Source organism: Lipotes vexillifer, unplaced genomic scaffold (genome assembly GCF_000442215.2).
Source record: "Lipotes vexillifer unplaced genomic scaffold, Lipotes_vexillifer_v1.1 scaffold1634, whole genome shotgun sequence".
NCBI classification, from domain to species: domain Eukaryota; kingdom Metazoa; phylum Chordata; class Mammalia; order Artiodactyla; family Lipotidae; genus Lipotes; species Lipotes vexillifer.
Genome location: NW_006771542.1, coordinates 439,289 through 453,131, shown reverse-complemented (window position 1 = coordinate 453,131; position 13,843 = coordinate 439,289). Strand labels below are relative to the sequence as shown.

The following is a 13,843-nucleotide window of genomic DNA, read 5'->3' as shown; positions in this document are numbered from 1 at the left end:
CTTGAGTATAAGGCAAATTCCTGCTGTTTTTTTCCAAAAAGACTTTGCCATCTGCATGAAGAGGGGGGTGCAGGAGAGTGCCTGTACGAACCATTTCATGAATATTTAACATATCCCCCAAAAGCTATGAGGTCTCCCATGCTGCAATCCCCCTCCTGCGGTCCAGAGCACAAAGGCAGGGGCCCTACATTCCACACGGCTCAGGAGGGCAGGAGTGGGAGACAGGGGAGCTGAACACCATGTCCTTGCATTGATCCCGTTTTGGGGAGATCCTCCCCCACCAAGCCAAACATCAGTCGGTTTATTTTCCATGTCTCCTTCCCACCCAGTCGGTCTCAGTTCTTTGCACTGCTCCCCAGTGCTGTTAGCGCTTTCCAATCACACTGACATCATCCTGTTATTTCTAAGCCCAGCTCCCTCCCTCCCCTTTGATCTGCTGATGGTCTTTTCACCAGCACTACAAGGCCATCTGCTGCCTGCTCACCTACCCTTCAGCCTCCCCTCTTTCACTCCCATCCATTCTCAGTGTCTGTTCCAGGAACGTATCCCTTTGATTCTGTAACAGACTAGAAACGGGTGTAAGTTGAAGGCAGGAGAGGAGGGGGAAGGAGACAGAGAGAGAGAGAGAAAGAGAGAGAGAGGCATTCTTGCCATCCTACTGCCCTCTCATGGAATCATGAGCAAAGTGATTGTTGACAGCGAAACAGGGTAAAACAAACCACAGAATAAGCTCTCCATCTCAGGCTGCCGGGGCTGCCCAGAAGCGGGAAGAGGTGGGCAGCTCAGAGGACCCAAGGTCTATAAACTGGAACAAACGCCATTTTAAAGGGCATGGTAAGCAGAGGCAGCTCTGTCTGTCCTAAAACCCCCGTTCATCCCCACCACTAACCTTCCCCACCAGGATGAGCCCCAGTTCCTGCATGAGGTTAGAACACAGGAATTCAACACTCCATGTGGCAAAAAGAACTAAATCTGCTGGGATGCTAGAGATGGGGGTGGGGGTGGGGGGAGTGTATTTAACACCTCCCACTCCAGACATTTCTCCCCATCGCACTGGGTTGCCTATTTATATTAAAGAGGTTATAAAAAATATATTTAAAAGCTCCACTCCCCCAAAGAAGCATATAAAGATCAGAAGGGAAGCTTTTGAGAATCCAGGACATGTCAAAGAAGAAAATCCCTTTTTGTGTTGACATTTGTAAACTATTATAAAGGAAAAATTAACTAGCCCAAGTCAAAGCACATTATGATTGATCCACATCGGGATCTTCAATCCACCAGCTGAAGCGGGGATCCAGTGTCCACTCTACCCAGGACCTGGGAAAGCCCAGAGAAGAAAACAGCACAACACGACCTGCCAGGATACCCTCTGGTCCCAGCATAGCTCATTCATTCACTCACCTATTCATCCACTCAATCGCTCAGCAAAACATACCCACGCACTTCCTAAGTTCCAGGGAGCAGGCCAGGCTCCAGACACACAGACATGAACAGGGCAGAATCCTTACTCTCAATTTGCTCAGTCTTGTGGCCACTGCCCTCTTTCTCCAAAAGCCAGCGAGTCCTCCTGACACCTCATTCCTACTCATGGACATCCTTCCAGGCACAAAACCTGAGCCACTGATTCCATCAGCATCATAAGGTCTTAATGGCAGATGAGAAGAAATAAAGTTATCATTTCAGGGAACCAAAAACAGAAGGCTTTGGATTTAATGCCAACAGACCAGGCCCCATTCAGTGTCAAAGTAGAGCCAGATCAGGTTGATGACACTCAGAAAATGTGTCATGTGGCAGAAAGCATCAAAGTCATAATCAAAACATATCTGATTGGGCAGAGCCAAAAATGGTGACAGTTTCTGAGGCTACAGAGTGAGCCTAAGTATAACATGGGGCCTGCCCAATGGCTAGAGCTGGGTCACCTGGGAGAGCCCACCTACACCTAGGTGTCAGCCAGCATTCTCAACCTCAGCCCACCTGGGACCTTCCCCCTAGCTCTCAAGGTGAGCTGAAGACCAAGAAGTAAGAGTCAGAAACAATAAGACCGACCAAGAAGTAAGAGTCAGAAACAATAAGACCGTGGAAAGGGATGATAAGAACATAAATAAAAGATAATAAGGAAACATTTAAATCCATGATACGGGCACTGTTGTTTCACTGGTCAGTTTTGTGGTCATTCTAATAATTGTGAGTGATCTCTTTCAGTTCAAAGTCTTTAAAAGAATTTTCTACTTTGTGAAAAGTTTAACTGACCTTGCAATCAATATTTCAATGTCTGGGGAAATCTGAGTTGTTGACTTCATGATTTATTGGTTGTGTGGAATACTTTGGACATACTTAGAGAAAGCTTAATTGTTAAAAATTAATAAATTAGACAGTAGACCAAGAACAAATAGTAGGGAATGTTCTTTTTCAAGTAGAACAACGTACTCGGGTTTTTTAGTTATTAGGACGACACGATGAGTTTCAGGTTTTGTTTGTTTGAAAGAACATTCTGGGACTTCCCTCGTTGCGCAGTGGTTAAGAATCCTCCTGCCAATGCCGGGGACACAGGTTTCGAGCCCTGGTCTGGGAAGATCCCAGATGCCGCGGAGCAACTAAGCCCGTACGCCACAACTGCTGAGCCTGCGCACTAGAGCCCGCGAGCCACAACTACTGAGCCAGCGTGCAGCAACTACTGAAGCCTGCATGCCTAGAGCCCGTGCTCTGCAACAAGAGAAGCCATCACAATGAGAAGCCGGCGCACTGCAACGAAGAGTAGCCCCCGCTCACTGCAACGAAGAGTAGCCCCCGCTCACCGCAACTAGAGAAAAGCCCGCGTGCAGCAACAAAGGCCCAACCCAGCCAAAAATGGAAGGAAGGAAGGAAGGAAGGAAGGGAGGGAGGGAGGGAGGGTGGAAGGGAGAGAAAATGAATCAGTTCCTCTCTGCATTGGAAAGAGATGAGAAGCAGCAGGACTGCTGGGGGGATATTCCGGAAGCTAGTCCCATCCATATTCTGCATTTCCCAGGCCTTGTGCCTTTGCTCAAGCTGTCCACCTGCCTAAAACATCCCTTCCACCCCCACGTCTAAAACTTCCCTACTCTTCAAGACCAGAGTCAAATGTTGTCTCATCCAAGTTCTCCCTCATCTCTGGGCAGGTAATTTCTCTGCCCTCAGAACTCCTCCAAAGAGTGTACCTGTGCTCGAGCTCTTTACACACCTGGCCCTGCTTTACAGTTTCCTAAATATTCATTTATTCAACATGTACTAAGCGCTCACTAAGCACAGAGTGCCCAGCATCCTTTCTCTCCAACTGCACACTCCCAGAGGCCCTCCCAGGCCACTCCTTACCAGTGCTGGGATCGACCACAGCACAGCTGCCGCCACACGGCCAGCATTAGACAAATGCTAAGCATCTGGATGGCATTACACCTCTGTTCAAAACCTCCCATGGCTCCCAGTGCCGGTGTAACCCAGTCCCAACTTCTCAGCTGGCACTCAGGTCCTCCACGACCCAGCCCAACCTACCTCCACAGCCCCATTTCCCCACTCCTCTCCCACACGCGCCCTAGGCTCCAGGCAAAGGAGACACCCTCGTGCTCTGCTCCTGTGCAGTGCCCTGCAGCTGGAGCGCTCCCTCACCACTCGCCTCTGCTAGTCAGGTCCCACCCACCATCCTTCCTGGCTCACCTCAGATGTCAGATTCTCAATAAGGCCTTTCAAACGGACAGGAGACCCTGACATCTCCCCAGCCACAACACTGTGTTTTACCACCCTGAAGGCGGCACTGCATTCCACTCCGAGTCCCAGCTACGTAAGTCTCTCTTTTATGAGACTGTAAACTCTTTGAGGGCAGGGATCACAGCTAACTGAGGTGTGCGTGGCCAATAGCACCTAGCAAAGTGCCTCATGTAGAAACATTCAATAAACGGTGGTTATCTGAGAAATGAGTGAATGGATGAATTCCTTTCCCTGCTTGTGCTTCCCCAAACCCCAGAAATCCCATCTGGACAGGACTGGGACAAAATGGTACTCTTTCCAAATAAGTCTCCCACAAGGAGAAAGGCTTAAGAAGGAAGGAGGGGGACTTCCCTGGTGGTCCAGTGGTTGAGACTGCGCACTCCCAATGCAGGCGGCCTGGGTTCGATCCCTGGGTCAGGGAACTAGATCCCGCATGCCGCAACTAAAGATCCCGCATGCCGCAACTAAGACCCGGCGCAGCCAAATAGATAAATAAATAAATATTTTTTTAAAAAAAGAAAGGAAGGAGGGACCTGCCAGGCTGAGGCATCTGCCTGCAGGGGCTTCAGGCTCTTACCTCATACTCGAAGTCACCCCCCAGTGCCCCGATGTCCAGGTGCAGGTTCTTAAGAAGCTCACTTGAGCTTCGGACACTCTGAAAATGAAAACGATGGCAAGGAAACTGGTCAGCCCAGGGGGCCGAGAAGCTCCTCACTGGTTATACTTTCTGGGTCAGACCCAGCAGGTATACAGACTGAGCAAGGAATGAAGCTGTGGGCTGGAAAATCATTTTCACTTATTTTCAAAGTAGCACAGAAGTTAGCCAAAAGGTAAAGACAGCTCAACTATCCACCAGCAGATGAACGGCTAAACAAAATATGGTATATTCATACAATGGAGTATTATCCAGCCACATGTGCTACAACATGGATGAACCCTGAAAACATTATGCTACATGAAAGAAGCCAGACATAAAAGGACAAAGACAGTATGATTCCACTTATATGAAATATCTAGAATAGGCAAATTCATAGAGACAGAGTAGATCAGGGACTGGGGAGAGGGGAGGATGCAGAGCTTTGTTTAAAGGGTACAGAGTCTCTCTGGGATTATGAACAAGTTCTGGAGATGGATAGTGGTGATGACTGTACAACAATGTGAAGGTAGTTAAGGTCACTGAACTGTACACTTAAAAGTGGTTAAAATGGTATACGTATTTGACCACAATTTAAAAAAAAAATTTTTTTTTTTATAGCACAGAGGGTTTCCAGGCCAAGAAAAGGATTCATTCTTACCTGGTTGTCACTCTCCGCCTCATCCTCTTCATTGGTCTCCTCTCCTAAAGCCAAGAGGCTGAGAGCATTCTTGTCCTCATGGATGGAGCCCAGGAGACCCTTTGTATACACAGAAGTCTTGAGACCCTGTGAAGGCTCCAAAATAGAGAAGGAAAACCAAGGCACTTACAGGGAAGACCCTCTGCCTTCTCCTCTCTCTTTCTGTTTAGATGGCTCCCAGAGCAAGCCCACCACCTCCAGGAAGCTGACCCCAGCAGCTCCAGCTCACTGATCCCTCCCTGTCCAACTCCTGCTGCCCTGGCTGCAGGGACTGGGAAATCACCACTGCAGTCCCTATGCCCTGGGTCCATCCTCCACCACCCAGAGCCCCTGTTCAGCATCCTCCAGGTGTGACTCACCTTCCCCACTAGATTATGAGCATTGAGGACTCAGCCCGTGCCCTCTATTTCTCATCCATGGGTCACGGTTCCTAGCATGGAACATGGAGGCCCCATGGTAACTACACTGAACACAAGAAAAAGCATTTACCAGTGAGAGTTCTCCATGCTGACCAGACTCCACCGAGCTCCCCAGGCTCACACTTTGAGATCCACGAAGAGCGGAGGGCGGGGCATCCACCAGGCCCCTTAACGGGGCCAGACCCCCGACAGGAATGTGGAGGGGGGCTAACGGGGAGCCCAGGGCCTGGGCAACAGAAAACATCCTGTTACAAACCCAAGAAACCACAGGGCTCTGAGAATGTGGAGATGGATATAAAAATAAAACTTCTAAATCCTGCCCGCTCAAATTTAAACCGCCTCCGTTCAGAGGCTGCTAATGAAACACAACATCCAAAAATTACCATTGTGCCAGCCGTGTGAGAATCACGGGCTGGTTTCCTGATTCTCGTAACTCTGTGCACGTCTCTCAGCAAATGGCTCTTTCACATCTGGCAGATACTGCAGAGGACTCTGCTCTCCCTCCGAAGCCACAGAGGAAGTTAGGGGGTTGGGGGGAAGAGAGACAAAAGCCTCATCTACCAGCATGAGAAGTCTCAATAAAGTTGAAAACGGATGAACCAAGAAAAAGCAGTCTAAGCATATTATTTACAAATATGGAAGCAAACACTGGAAGAGAGTCGTTGCCTCTGGGGAGGGGTACCCACACCCGAGAAATGCTATATTTCGTTCTATGCCTTTTGGTTCGACTTGACATTGTTTAATAACATGGGCATGTATTACATCAATTAAAATAAATATTAACTATGAAAAATACACATGAGCAACAAAAGAACTCTCTTTCCGTTCTCCACTGATGAGGAAAGGGGCTGGAGGGAGCCTCGCCAGAGGACTGTGCCGGCCCCTCCTTTGCCCTGTTCTTAGGATGGCCAAATGAAGGCTTTGTGCCAGTGAAGACTGGGGAAAGAAACCAACTGGGTGGCAGAATTTGTGAGACCTTGGGTCCTCACGGACTCTTGGATTCTCAGTTTACTCATCTGCAAGACAGAGATGATGTGTGTCTTGCTACTTAAGAAGGTTTGTTGAGAAATTCAAATGAGATACTGACAGCAAGGAGCACCTGTGTGTGGCCCAGGGCTACACCAGCGCTGTGGAATTGCTATCATTACAGGGATTCACATCACAGTAGTCTGGGCTTAGAAGCTGAGGCAGGATAGCATTCTGGGGACAGTTTACAAAGAGCTCTTTAAATATCCTCAAACTTAAATTGTGTATAAAACAACACAAAAATTCCATTCCTCTCTAATCCCATGGGGACTGAAGAAAGGGGAAGCTGAGGAGGTCAGGCAGAGTTCAGGTGGCCCATCTTCTCACCCGCAGCTGGGCCTGGGGCCAGACCACCGGGTGGGCTCTGAACACGACCCATTTCTGCATGGGAAGGGCATCAGATGCTTATCTGAAAGGTGACACAAGACCCCCTCCCAAACCTTTGAAAGTTCCCAGTCACCTGGCCTGTTGCAGGGTATCTTCATTAGGCAGAAAAGGAGCTGATAATAAAAAAGTTGGCCAACTTTGCCTGAGCCCTGGGCACCGGGGTAAGTGCCTGTCTCATTTCACTGTCAAAACCATCGGAGGCCACAGTCCCCACAAGAGCAAACGGAGACTGGTGAGGTCAAGACCCCTGCCCCAAATCATAGGGCCTGCAATGACGGCAGACAGGGCAATCTCTTAGCCGGTATTGTACACTGCCTCCTGGCTATGGCGGAAAAGGAGCCCAGGAAATCTGCTCTGAGGTGAACTGTTAGCAAACCCAGCCTGCTCCCCCCAGCCAGCCCAGTGGATCAGCGAGTAAAATTCTTCCCGTACTATATTTATGGAAAATTACAGACTCCTAACATGGCTAATTTGCTAATGTGCTGGGGGCCTGAGGGAGGGAGACAGACCCGCTGAGGGCTTTGTTCTCCCAGGCCTTTACCAAATCAGCAGTTAGCAGGGAAATTATGCATCCCTGGCTCCTAGCTGATCACACACTATCGGCTGTGCGTGGCGTTGTCCTTCAGAGAGGATAAACTTGCAGCCATTGGGCTAATTAAAACTTTCAGGATAATCTGCAGCTTATCTGATATTTATAGTGCTACAGTAGTTATTAGAGCTAACGGAGAACCAGGGCACCCCAGCAATTAGGAACCGAGGTAACAACTTGGCAAAGCCACAGCTGGGCAACAGCAAAAGAATAGCCGGGGAAATGCAGATCGACCCCCATGGTGGTCTGTGATCCAATTTGACTTCTGAATGAAGCAAGTGGTGACTCCTTAAAGGGAAAAAGAGTCAGAATGACAGGGCAAGCCCAACCCTTTGGTAGATCCCAATAGGGGAGGAAGTGAAGGCCCACGCGGTCAGCACAAGCCTGACACAGGTTATTCACATGGTTCTGGAAACCCTGGGAAGCAAGGAGCAGAAGCAGCTCACTGAACGGCAGAGAGAGCCTGGGCTTCAGCCTCTCATGACAGTGTTAACTCTCTAGTTCTGTGTGATTCCCAGAAGGGACTAAGTTCAGAGGCTGGGGGTAGGGTGTCTACTTGGGAGGACCTCTCCATAACCAGCGGATGGGGAAGGCTTCCCAAATCCTGGGACAGTACCTATATCTTGCATGAGTGCCAGGATAAGTGCCACCTTGCTCACCCTCAAAACTGAGCATCTTCAGAGCACGTGAACCACCCACGAAGTGCAGTTAGGTCAAGGGAAGGCAAATCTAGATACCCTCAGCCCCCATCTGGCAGGCGATGGGGCAGAAGAAACAAGGACTGCATGTCATCCCACAAGATGGCCATCCTGGGTGGTTAAGGCATCAATAGTTACCAAGCAAGGACAGATAACAGGAAAGCAGACCTGCTGGCTGTGTTAGGGTGTCAGCTCAACCTGCTCCCTCCCTGTCAAGTTCACTGAGCCTGAAGGCCGTGCTCTCTAAGAAGCCTACCTGGTTGAGAAGCTGCATCTTGCCTGGCTCTGGAGCAAGCCCTCTGCTGGAACTCAGCTTGACCAGCCCCTGCCTGAGGGGGCTGCTGCTTGGCCGGAAACGAGCTTGCTGAAAGGCCTCCTGCCCAGCCGGGGCACCGGCCACCTTCTGAGGACGCTCCCGCATCTCTGGCCCCCAAGACAGAAACCTGGAGCCCATGGCTCTGATGGCCTCGTGCTCGCCCTCACTAGACATCCTGGAAGACTCGGCTGCCAGGCGGCAGACCACGCTGGCAAGGTCTCCGCACGGCCTGTCCCGCGCGCTCTCGGGCGGCCCCGGGCCCTCCAGCCGCCTGGAGAGCTTGAACGTCTGCAGGATGTGCTGGTAGAACCTCTGGTCCTCAGAGTAGTCTTCACTCTCTGACTGCTCCTCAGCAGAGCTCTGCGTGTGGGACAACTGGGGCACCAGGAAGGGGCTGGGGTGCTGCTCCCTGGGTCCGGGGCCTGACTGACCCACACCCCGCTCAGACCCCCGTGAGCTCTGCAGGTCCCACGGGAAGTTGGTCACCTCCCCCAGGACCTCAGAGCCCAGGTGAGAGGCCAGGCTGCTGCTGCTGCTCTCCAAGTCAGGCCCAAACCTGCCCAGCCTCCTGTCTTCTTCAGGGGGCTCCAGAGAGCCTGGGGGTGGTGTCTTCTCACTAGCAGGAGACCCTCGAGGGGCCTGCGAGGCGACTGCAGGGGCGCTCTGGGCTGATTCTGAGACCAGGGTATCAGGGGGTATTAGCAAGAGCCCCTGAGGTGGACCTTTGGCTGAGGCCCCTGGAGCCTCAGGGTCTTCGGGCTCTATTTTCTTGCTGCCCCAAGGGGCGTCCTTGTGGACAAGCTTGGAGACATGTCTCATCCACAATCCCGGGGGCTCTCTCCTCCTCCTGCCCTTGCCCATGCTGCCCCCTTCCCCAGAAACGCCCTGCCAGCTCTGGTCTTCAGCTGGGCTGCTGACTAACAAGAACGGCTTGCTCTTCCTGGCAGGCAGCATGGGGTCAGAAGAACAAAGGGACAGGGAGGGATCCTCCTCAGGGGACGGCGAGGGAATGGGGCTCTGGCCCTTGTCCCCCCCGGGGCCAGTGGAGCTCCGCTTGGCCATGTTATGGCTGTGCTGCTCCCCTTTCAGCTGCAGGCCCTTGAGGGCTTCCGAAAACTTCGAGTGGGCCAAGGCCTGGCTCCTGCTCTCTAACACGTCCTGCCCATTCCGGAAGGGCCCGCTGTGGTCAGGGCCCAAAGCGCCAGGTTTCTGCTGTCTGGTCCTCATTTCCAGCTCTTCTATTTCAGGGTCTGAAAACCCCAGGTAGATTTTCTCTGTCGCCTGCTGGGTTTTCTCCAGACCCTGCTGATCACCTAATTCTGTCCTGCAGTGGGCTGGGGCCCTGCCTAAGATTTTCTCCACGTCGGCAAAGATCTGGTGGGTTCGGGAAGCTTGGCCCTTGAGTGGCTGTAGCTTGCTGGGCAGGGAGCCCGTGAGAGACCTAGGGGTGTCAGCCAGCATACGTGGGCTCTTCCCTTTCTTAAAGGAGCCCTCACTTCTAGCCTGCATCTCTTGGTCTAGGTCCAGATCAGCCAGCCCAGGTGCTGAGAGAGGGGATGGGCCACGGAGAAAGGAGGAAGAAGGCAGAAGTCCCTGCTCAGGCTGTGTTTCCTAGATGGGTATATAAACAGGCAGAGAAAACTAAGACAAAGCACTTCTGGTTTCTACTTGCTACCTTAGCCCTTGGCAAACCCTTAGCAGAAACCCACCCTCCATTTAAAGAAAAACAAACCCATGAGGGAAGAAAAGCTAAAAACTCCCCGATTTCTGGGCCCTAGTTTCCTTATCTATAAAGAGGAGGTTCAACGAGATCAATGGCTTACAAACCTTGCGCCATGGAACCCACATATTGGTTCCGCCTGGTACCTTGGGGGCTGCTACGGTGGGCATGTGACAGGGAACAGGCATCACCAAGACCCACACCCCCAGGTTCAACCAGAGCAGCTCCACTTCTTTATCCACTGGCCCTCTACAGGAGAACTGATATGAAGACAGGGTTCCATTGCTAACAAAAGTCTGAAAATCACCAACTAGATTAGCCCAAAGGTACCATCAAGCTCTCAATTCTGTGATTGGTTAATTTCATAAAATCCACCATCCTTATCAAGGACTATCAGAAAGAGCCTAAGAAGGGAGGAAAGAGGGGAAACATAAGCAGTGAACCGAGCCTTGGGAACTTGGACTAGGTCTTCTACCAAAGGCAAGAGTTGGTACTGCTCAAGAGAGGTCCACACAGTCAGGGAACCTCGGGGTAGACAAAACCGTAAAAGATCAACCACATCCTGCAAACATTCACCCTAAACTCCACCCAGCTCTCCTCCAGAGAGCCCAAACCACCTGAGCCCGGTCGCCCACCTGGTCAGGCCTGCCCCTGGACAAACTCTGGTTTGCGCCTGTCCTGGGCCCTAAGATCCAGACTGGCAGCCCAGGGCAGTCCACTTGCCCTCAGCTCCTGAAACCACAGGAGGAATCCTTTTTAACAGGGAGCTCCAGGAACTCAGTCACACACCCAGAGCTCAGTCTATTACCCAACCCTCCACCCCAGAACCCTCACTTCATTCCCTCTCTCACCTTCAGTCATGCCAGAGCCTGCCCAGATGCTGATTATGATCTAAAATAGTCTGGGGTTAGTGAAAAGCCCATTATACATCTTTTACCTTTCAAACACATGCCATTAGAAAATTCAGCCTCTTTGGAAATTACCTATTCTCTTTTCTCCACCTGGAAGAATGGACTTGCTGTCTTATTTCTCAGAACCATGATTAGTAATATTGGGGTGGGGGGGGGAGTAACTGTAGAGCTTGGAAATGATTAAAAGGGATAAATTCATCAGCTACTATCCAATGTCAGAACTGACACCTTGCAAAGGAAGGAAGACGGAGGAAATCTTCACTGAGAAGAAAGCACCAGGCACCAGTGGGAAATAAAGACTATAAATAAGAGAGCAAATCAACTCGACCATTAAGAGGGTTGAAAAGGTATTCCCAGTGTTCCCCATCTGGCTAAACTGGGTTCCAAAGTCCCTCCCTCTCCTCAATGTGGCCCACCTGCCTCACATCTGGAGGGACAAATAGAATGATAATCGGAAAGATAACTTTCAACTCTGAGTAAAAAAGCTACTTGGGACCAAGGTGATGACACTGCAATCAAATGTCAGTTATCCACCATGAACCGAGGACACCGACAGCAAAGGCCATCCACAGGGCCAGATAAAGCCTCAAGCTTTTCTTTCTGGATCTTGAAGGCACTGATGTTCTGACAACTGAATTATGGCTCATCAAACATCTAGGAATTTGCACCACTGAGACACATGAAGAACCCACACGAGGAAAGCCTGGCTCAGAAAGGAGAGGAGAGGCACTCGCTCCTCTGGGTTCTCTGGCCTCCGCCAAGTGCTCCCTGTGCCTCGACTATCCAGAGGGGCAGACGGCGTCACTGCAAAACCCCATCCTCAGCAGGGCACCCACTCACTAATCCTATTATGTCATATGTGCCTCCCAAGGGGGAAAAAGAAATTGCTTAGAGATAGTAACCACTTCTAGAAGCCTGAAAGGAAAATTTGCCAGAAGACAGGCATAATTCAGATGAGGCACTATCAAAAAGTTACTATATTATTGTTGTTATTCTTAACCTCCCAGCTGTAAACAGCTAGAGGTTCCTGATATCCCTCAGGTTTCAGGCCTGGCCTCTCTGAGAGCTGGCATCCACTGACTCACCAGGGGACTTTTGGAGGTCTCTTTGTCCTTCTTGTCTTTCTTTTCCTTTTTCTTTTTTTTCTTCTTAATGGCCCCAGGAGTGGACAGTTTCCCCCGCTCTTGGATCACCAAGTTCCGATAGTGCTCATCACAGGGATGGTCCCACATGGACTGCCCGTTGGCAAAGTTGAAATAGTAAATATCACCTGTGATGTCCTGGCTGGGGATGAGCAGAGGTCACAGGTTAGTCCCTGCTCAGGTCCAAAGCTACACAGGAAAAAAAAGAAGAAAAATGGCAAGGAGGCAGAGAAGAAGGAAGAACTGTGGGGAGAAGGGGAGAGAGAGAAAAGGAAGAAGAGAGGAAAGGAGTAACACAACATGGAAGGGTAGGGACTTTCCTTATGGTCCAGCGGTTAGGAATCCGCCTTCCAATGCAGGAGACGTGGGTTCGACCCCTGGTCAGGGAACTAAGCTCCCACATGCCTCGGGGCAACTAAGCCCGCGTGCCACAACTAGAGAGAAGCCCGTGCGCTGCAACGAAGAGCCCGCACCACAACAACGACCCAGTGCAGCCAAAATTAAAAAAATAAAAATTGACGGGTACCATTTGGCTAAGAATAAGGAGTTTCCTTAGATAGAAACAGATGATTGGGATACCTAAGGACTTCTCTAGATGGAGACGTTTAATTGTTAAGGTTCCTGAGAATTCATGGTAGACTAGAGCAGGAATAAACTTGGTTTTAGATGGATAAATACAAACACTAGGGTACCATGGAGATAAATTCTGGGATAGAACTTGCTTAATATTTTCATAAATAAAGTCTAAAATAAGCCATTCAACCCACCCACCATTATCAGTAATCCATCAGGACAGCTAATAGAAAAAAAAAAAAAAATCACAATAGCAATATAAAGGATGCAATACCCAGGAATAAATCCAAAGTGTGCAAAATCTTCATATAGCTTTATTGAAAATTCAGGGGAAGAAAAAACAATTGGAGAGACACCCAGTGTTCCTGAATAGAAAGATTCAAGTCTGTAAACATGCCAATAATCCTCAAATTAATGTATAAATCCAATACAATCCCAATCAGGCTCCTTATGAAATTTGACAAGCTCAATCTTAATTCAAATAAAAGAGAAAATATGCGGTAAAACAGGAAAAATATCAGAGGTAAAAGATAAAAAGACATACAAATGGCCAAGAAGCACATGAGAAGATGCTCAACACCACTAAAGATTAGGGAAGTGAAAATTAAAACTACAATGAAATGTCACTTCACACCCGTTAGCATGGCTATTATCAAAAAAGCAGAAAATATGGGCATTCCCTGGCAGTCCAGCGGTTAGGACTCTCACTGCTAAGGGCCCGGGTTCGATTGCTGGTTGGGGAACTAAAATCTCACATGCTGCAGGGCGTGGCCAAAAAAAAAAAAGAGCAGAAAATAACAAGCGCTGGCAAGGATGTAGAGAAACTGGAACCCTGGTGCACTACTGGTGGGAATGGAAAATGGTGTAGCCACAGTGAACACAGTATGACAGTTCCTCAAAAAATTAAAAATAGAATTACCATTTGAACCAGAAATTCCACCTCTGGATGCATACCCAAAAGAACTGAAAGCAGAGATTCGAACAGACATTTGTACACCATGGTCACAG

The 13,843-nt window shown here is 49.7% G+C and overlaps 1 protein-coding gene across 1 annotated transcript in view; it reads right to left on the bottom strand.

The window, feature by feature from the left end:
• CEP164 (centrosomal protein 164) overlaps nt 1-13,843 on the bottom strand; it is a 71,238-nt gene that overhangs the window by 33,371 nt on the left and 24,024 nt on the right. Inside the window, exons 4-7 of the mRNA XM_007446913.1 lie at nt 12,206-12,404; nt 5,544-5,699; nt 5,016-5,150; nt 4,298-4,375 (exon numbers count right to left, since the gene is read on the bottom strand). Of these exons, the coding sequence (XP_007446975.1) occupies nt 4,298-4,375; nt 5,016-5,150; nt 5,544-5,699; nt 12,206-12,404 (568 nt within the window). The remainder of the gene's footprint in view (nt 1-4,297; nt 4,376-5,015; nt 5,151-5,543; nt 5,700-12,205; nt 12,405-13,843) is intronic.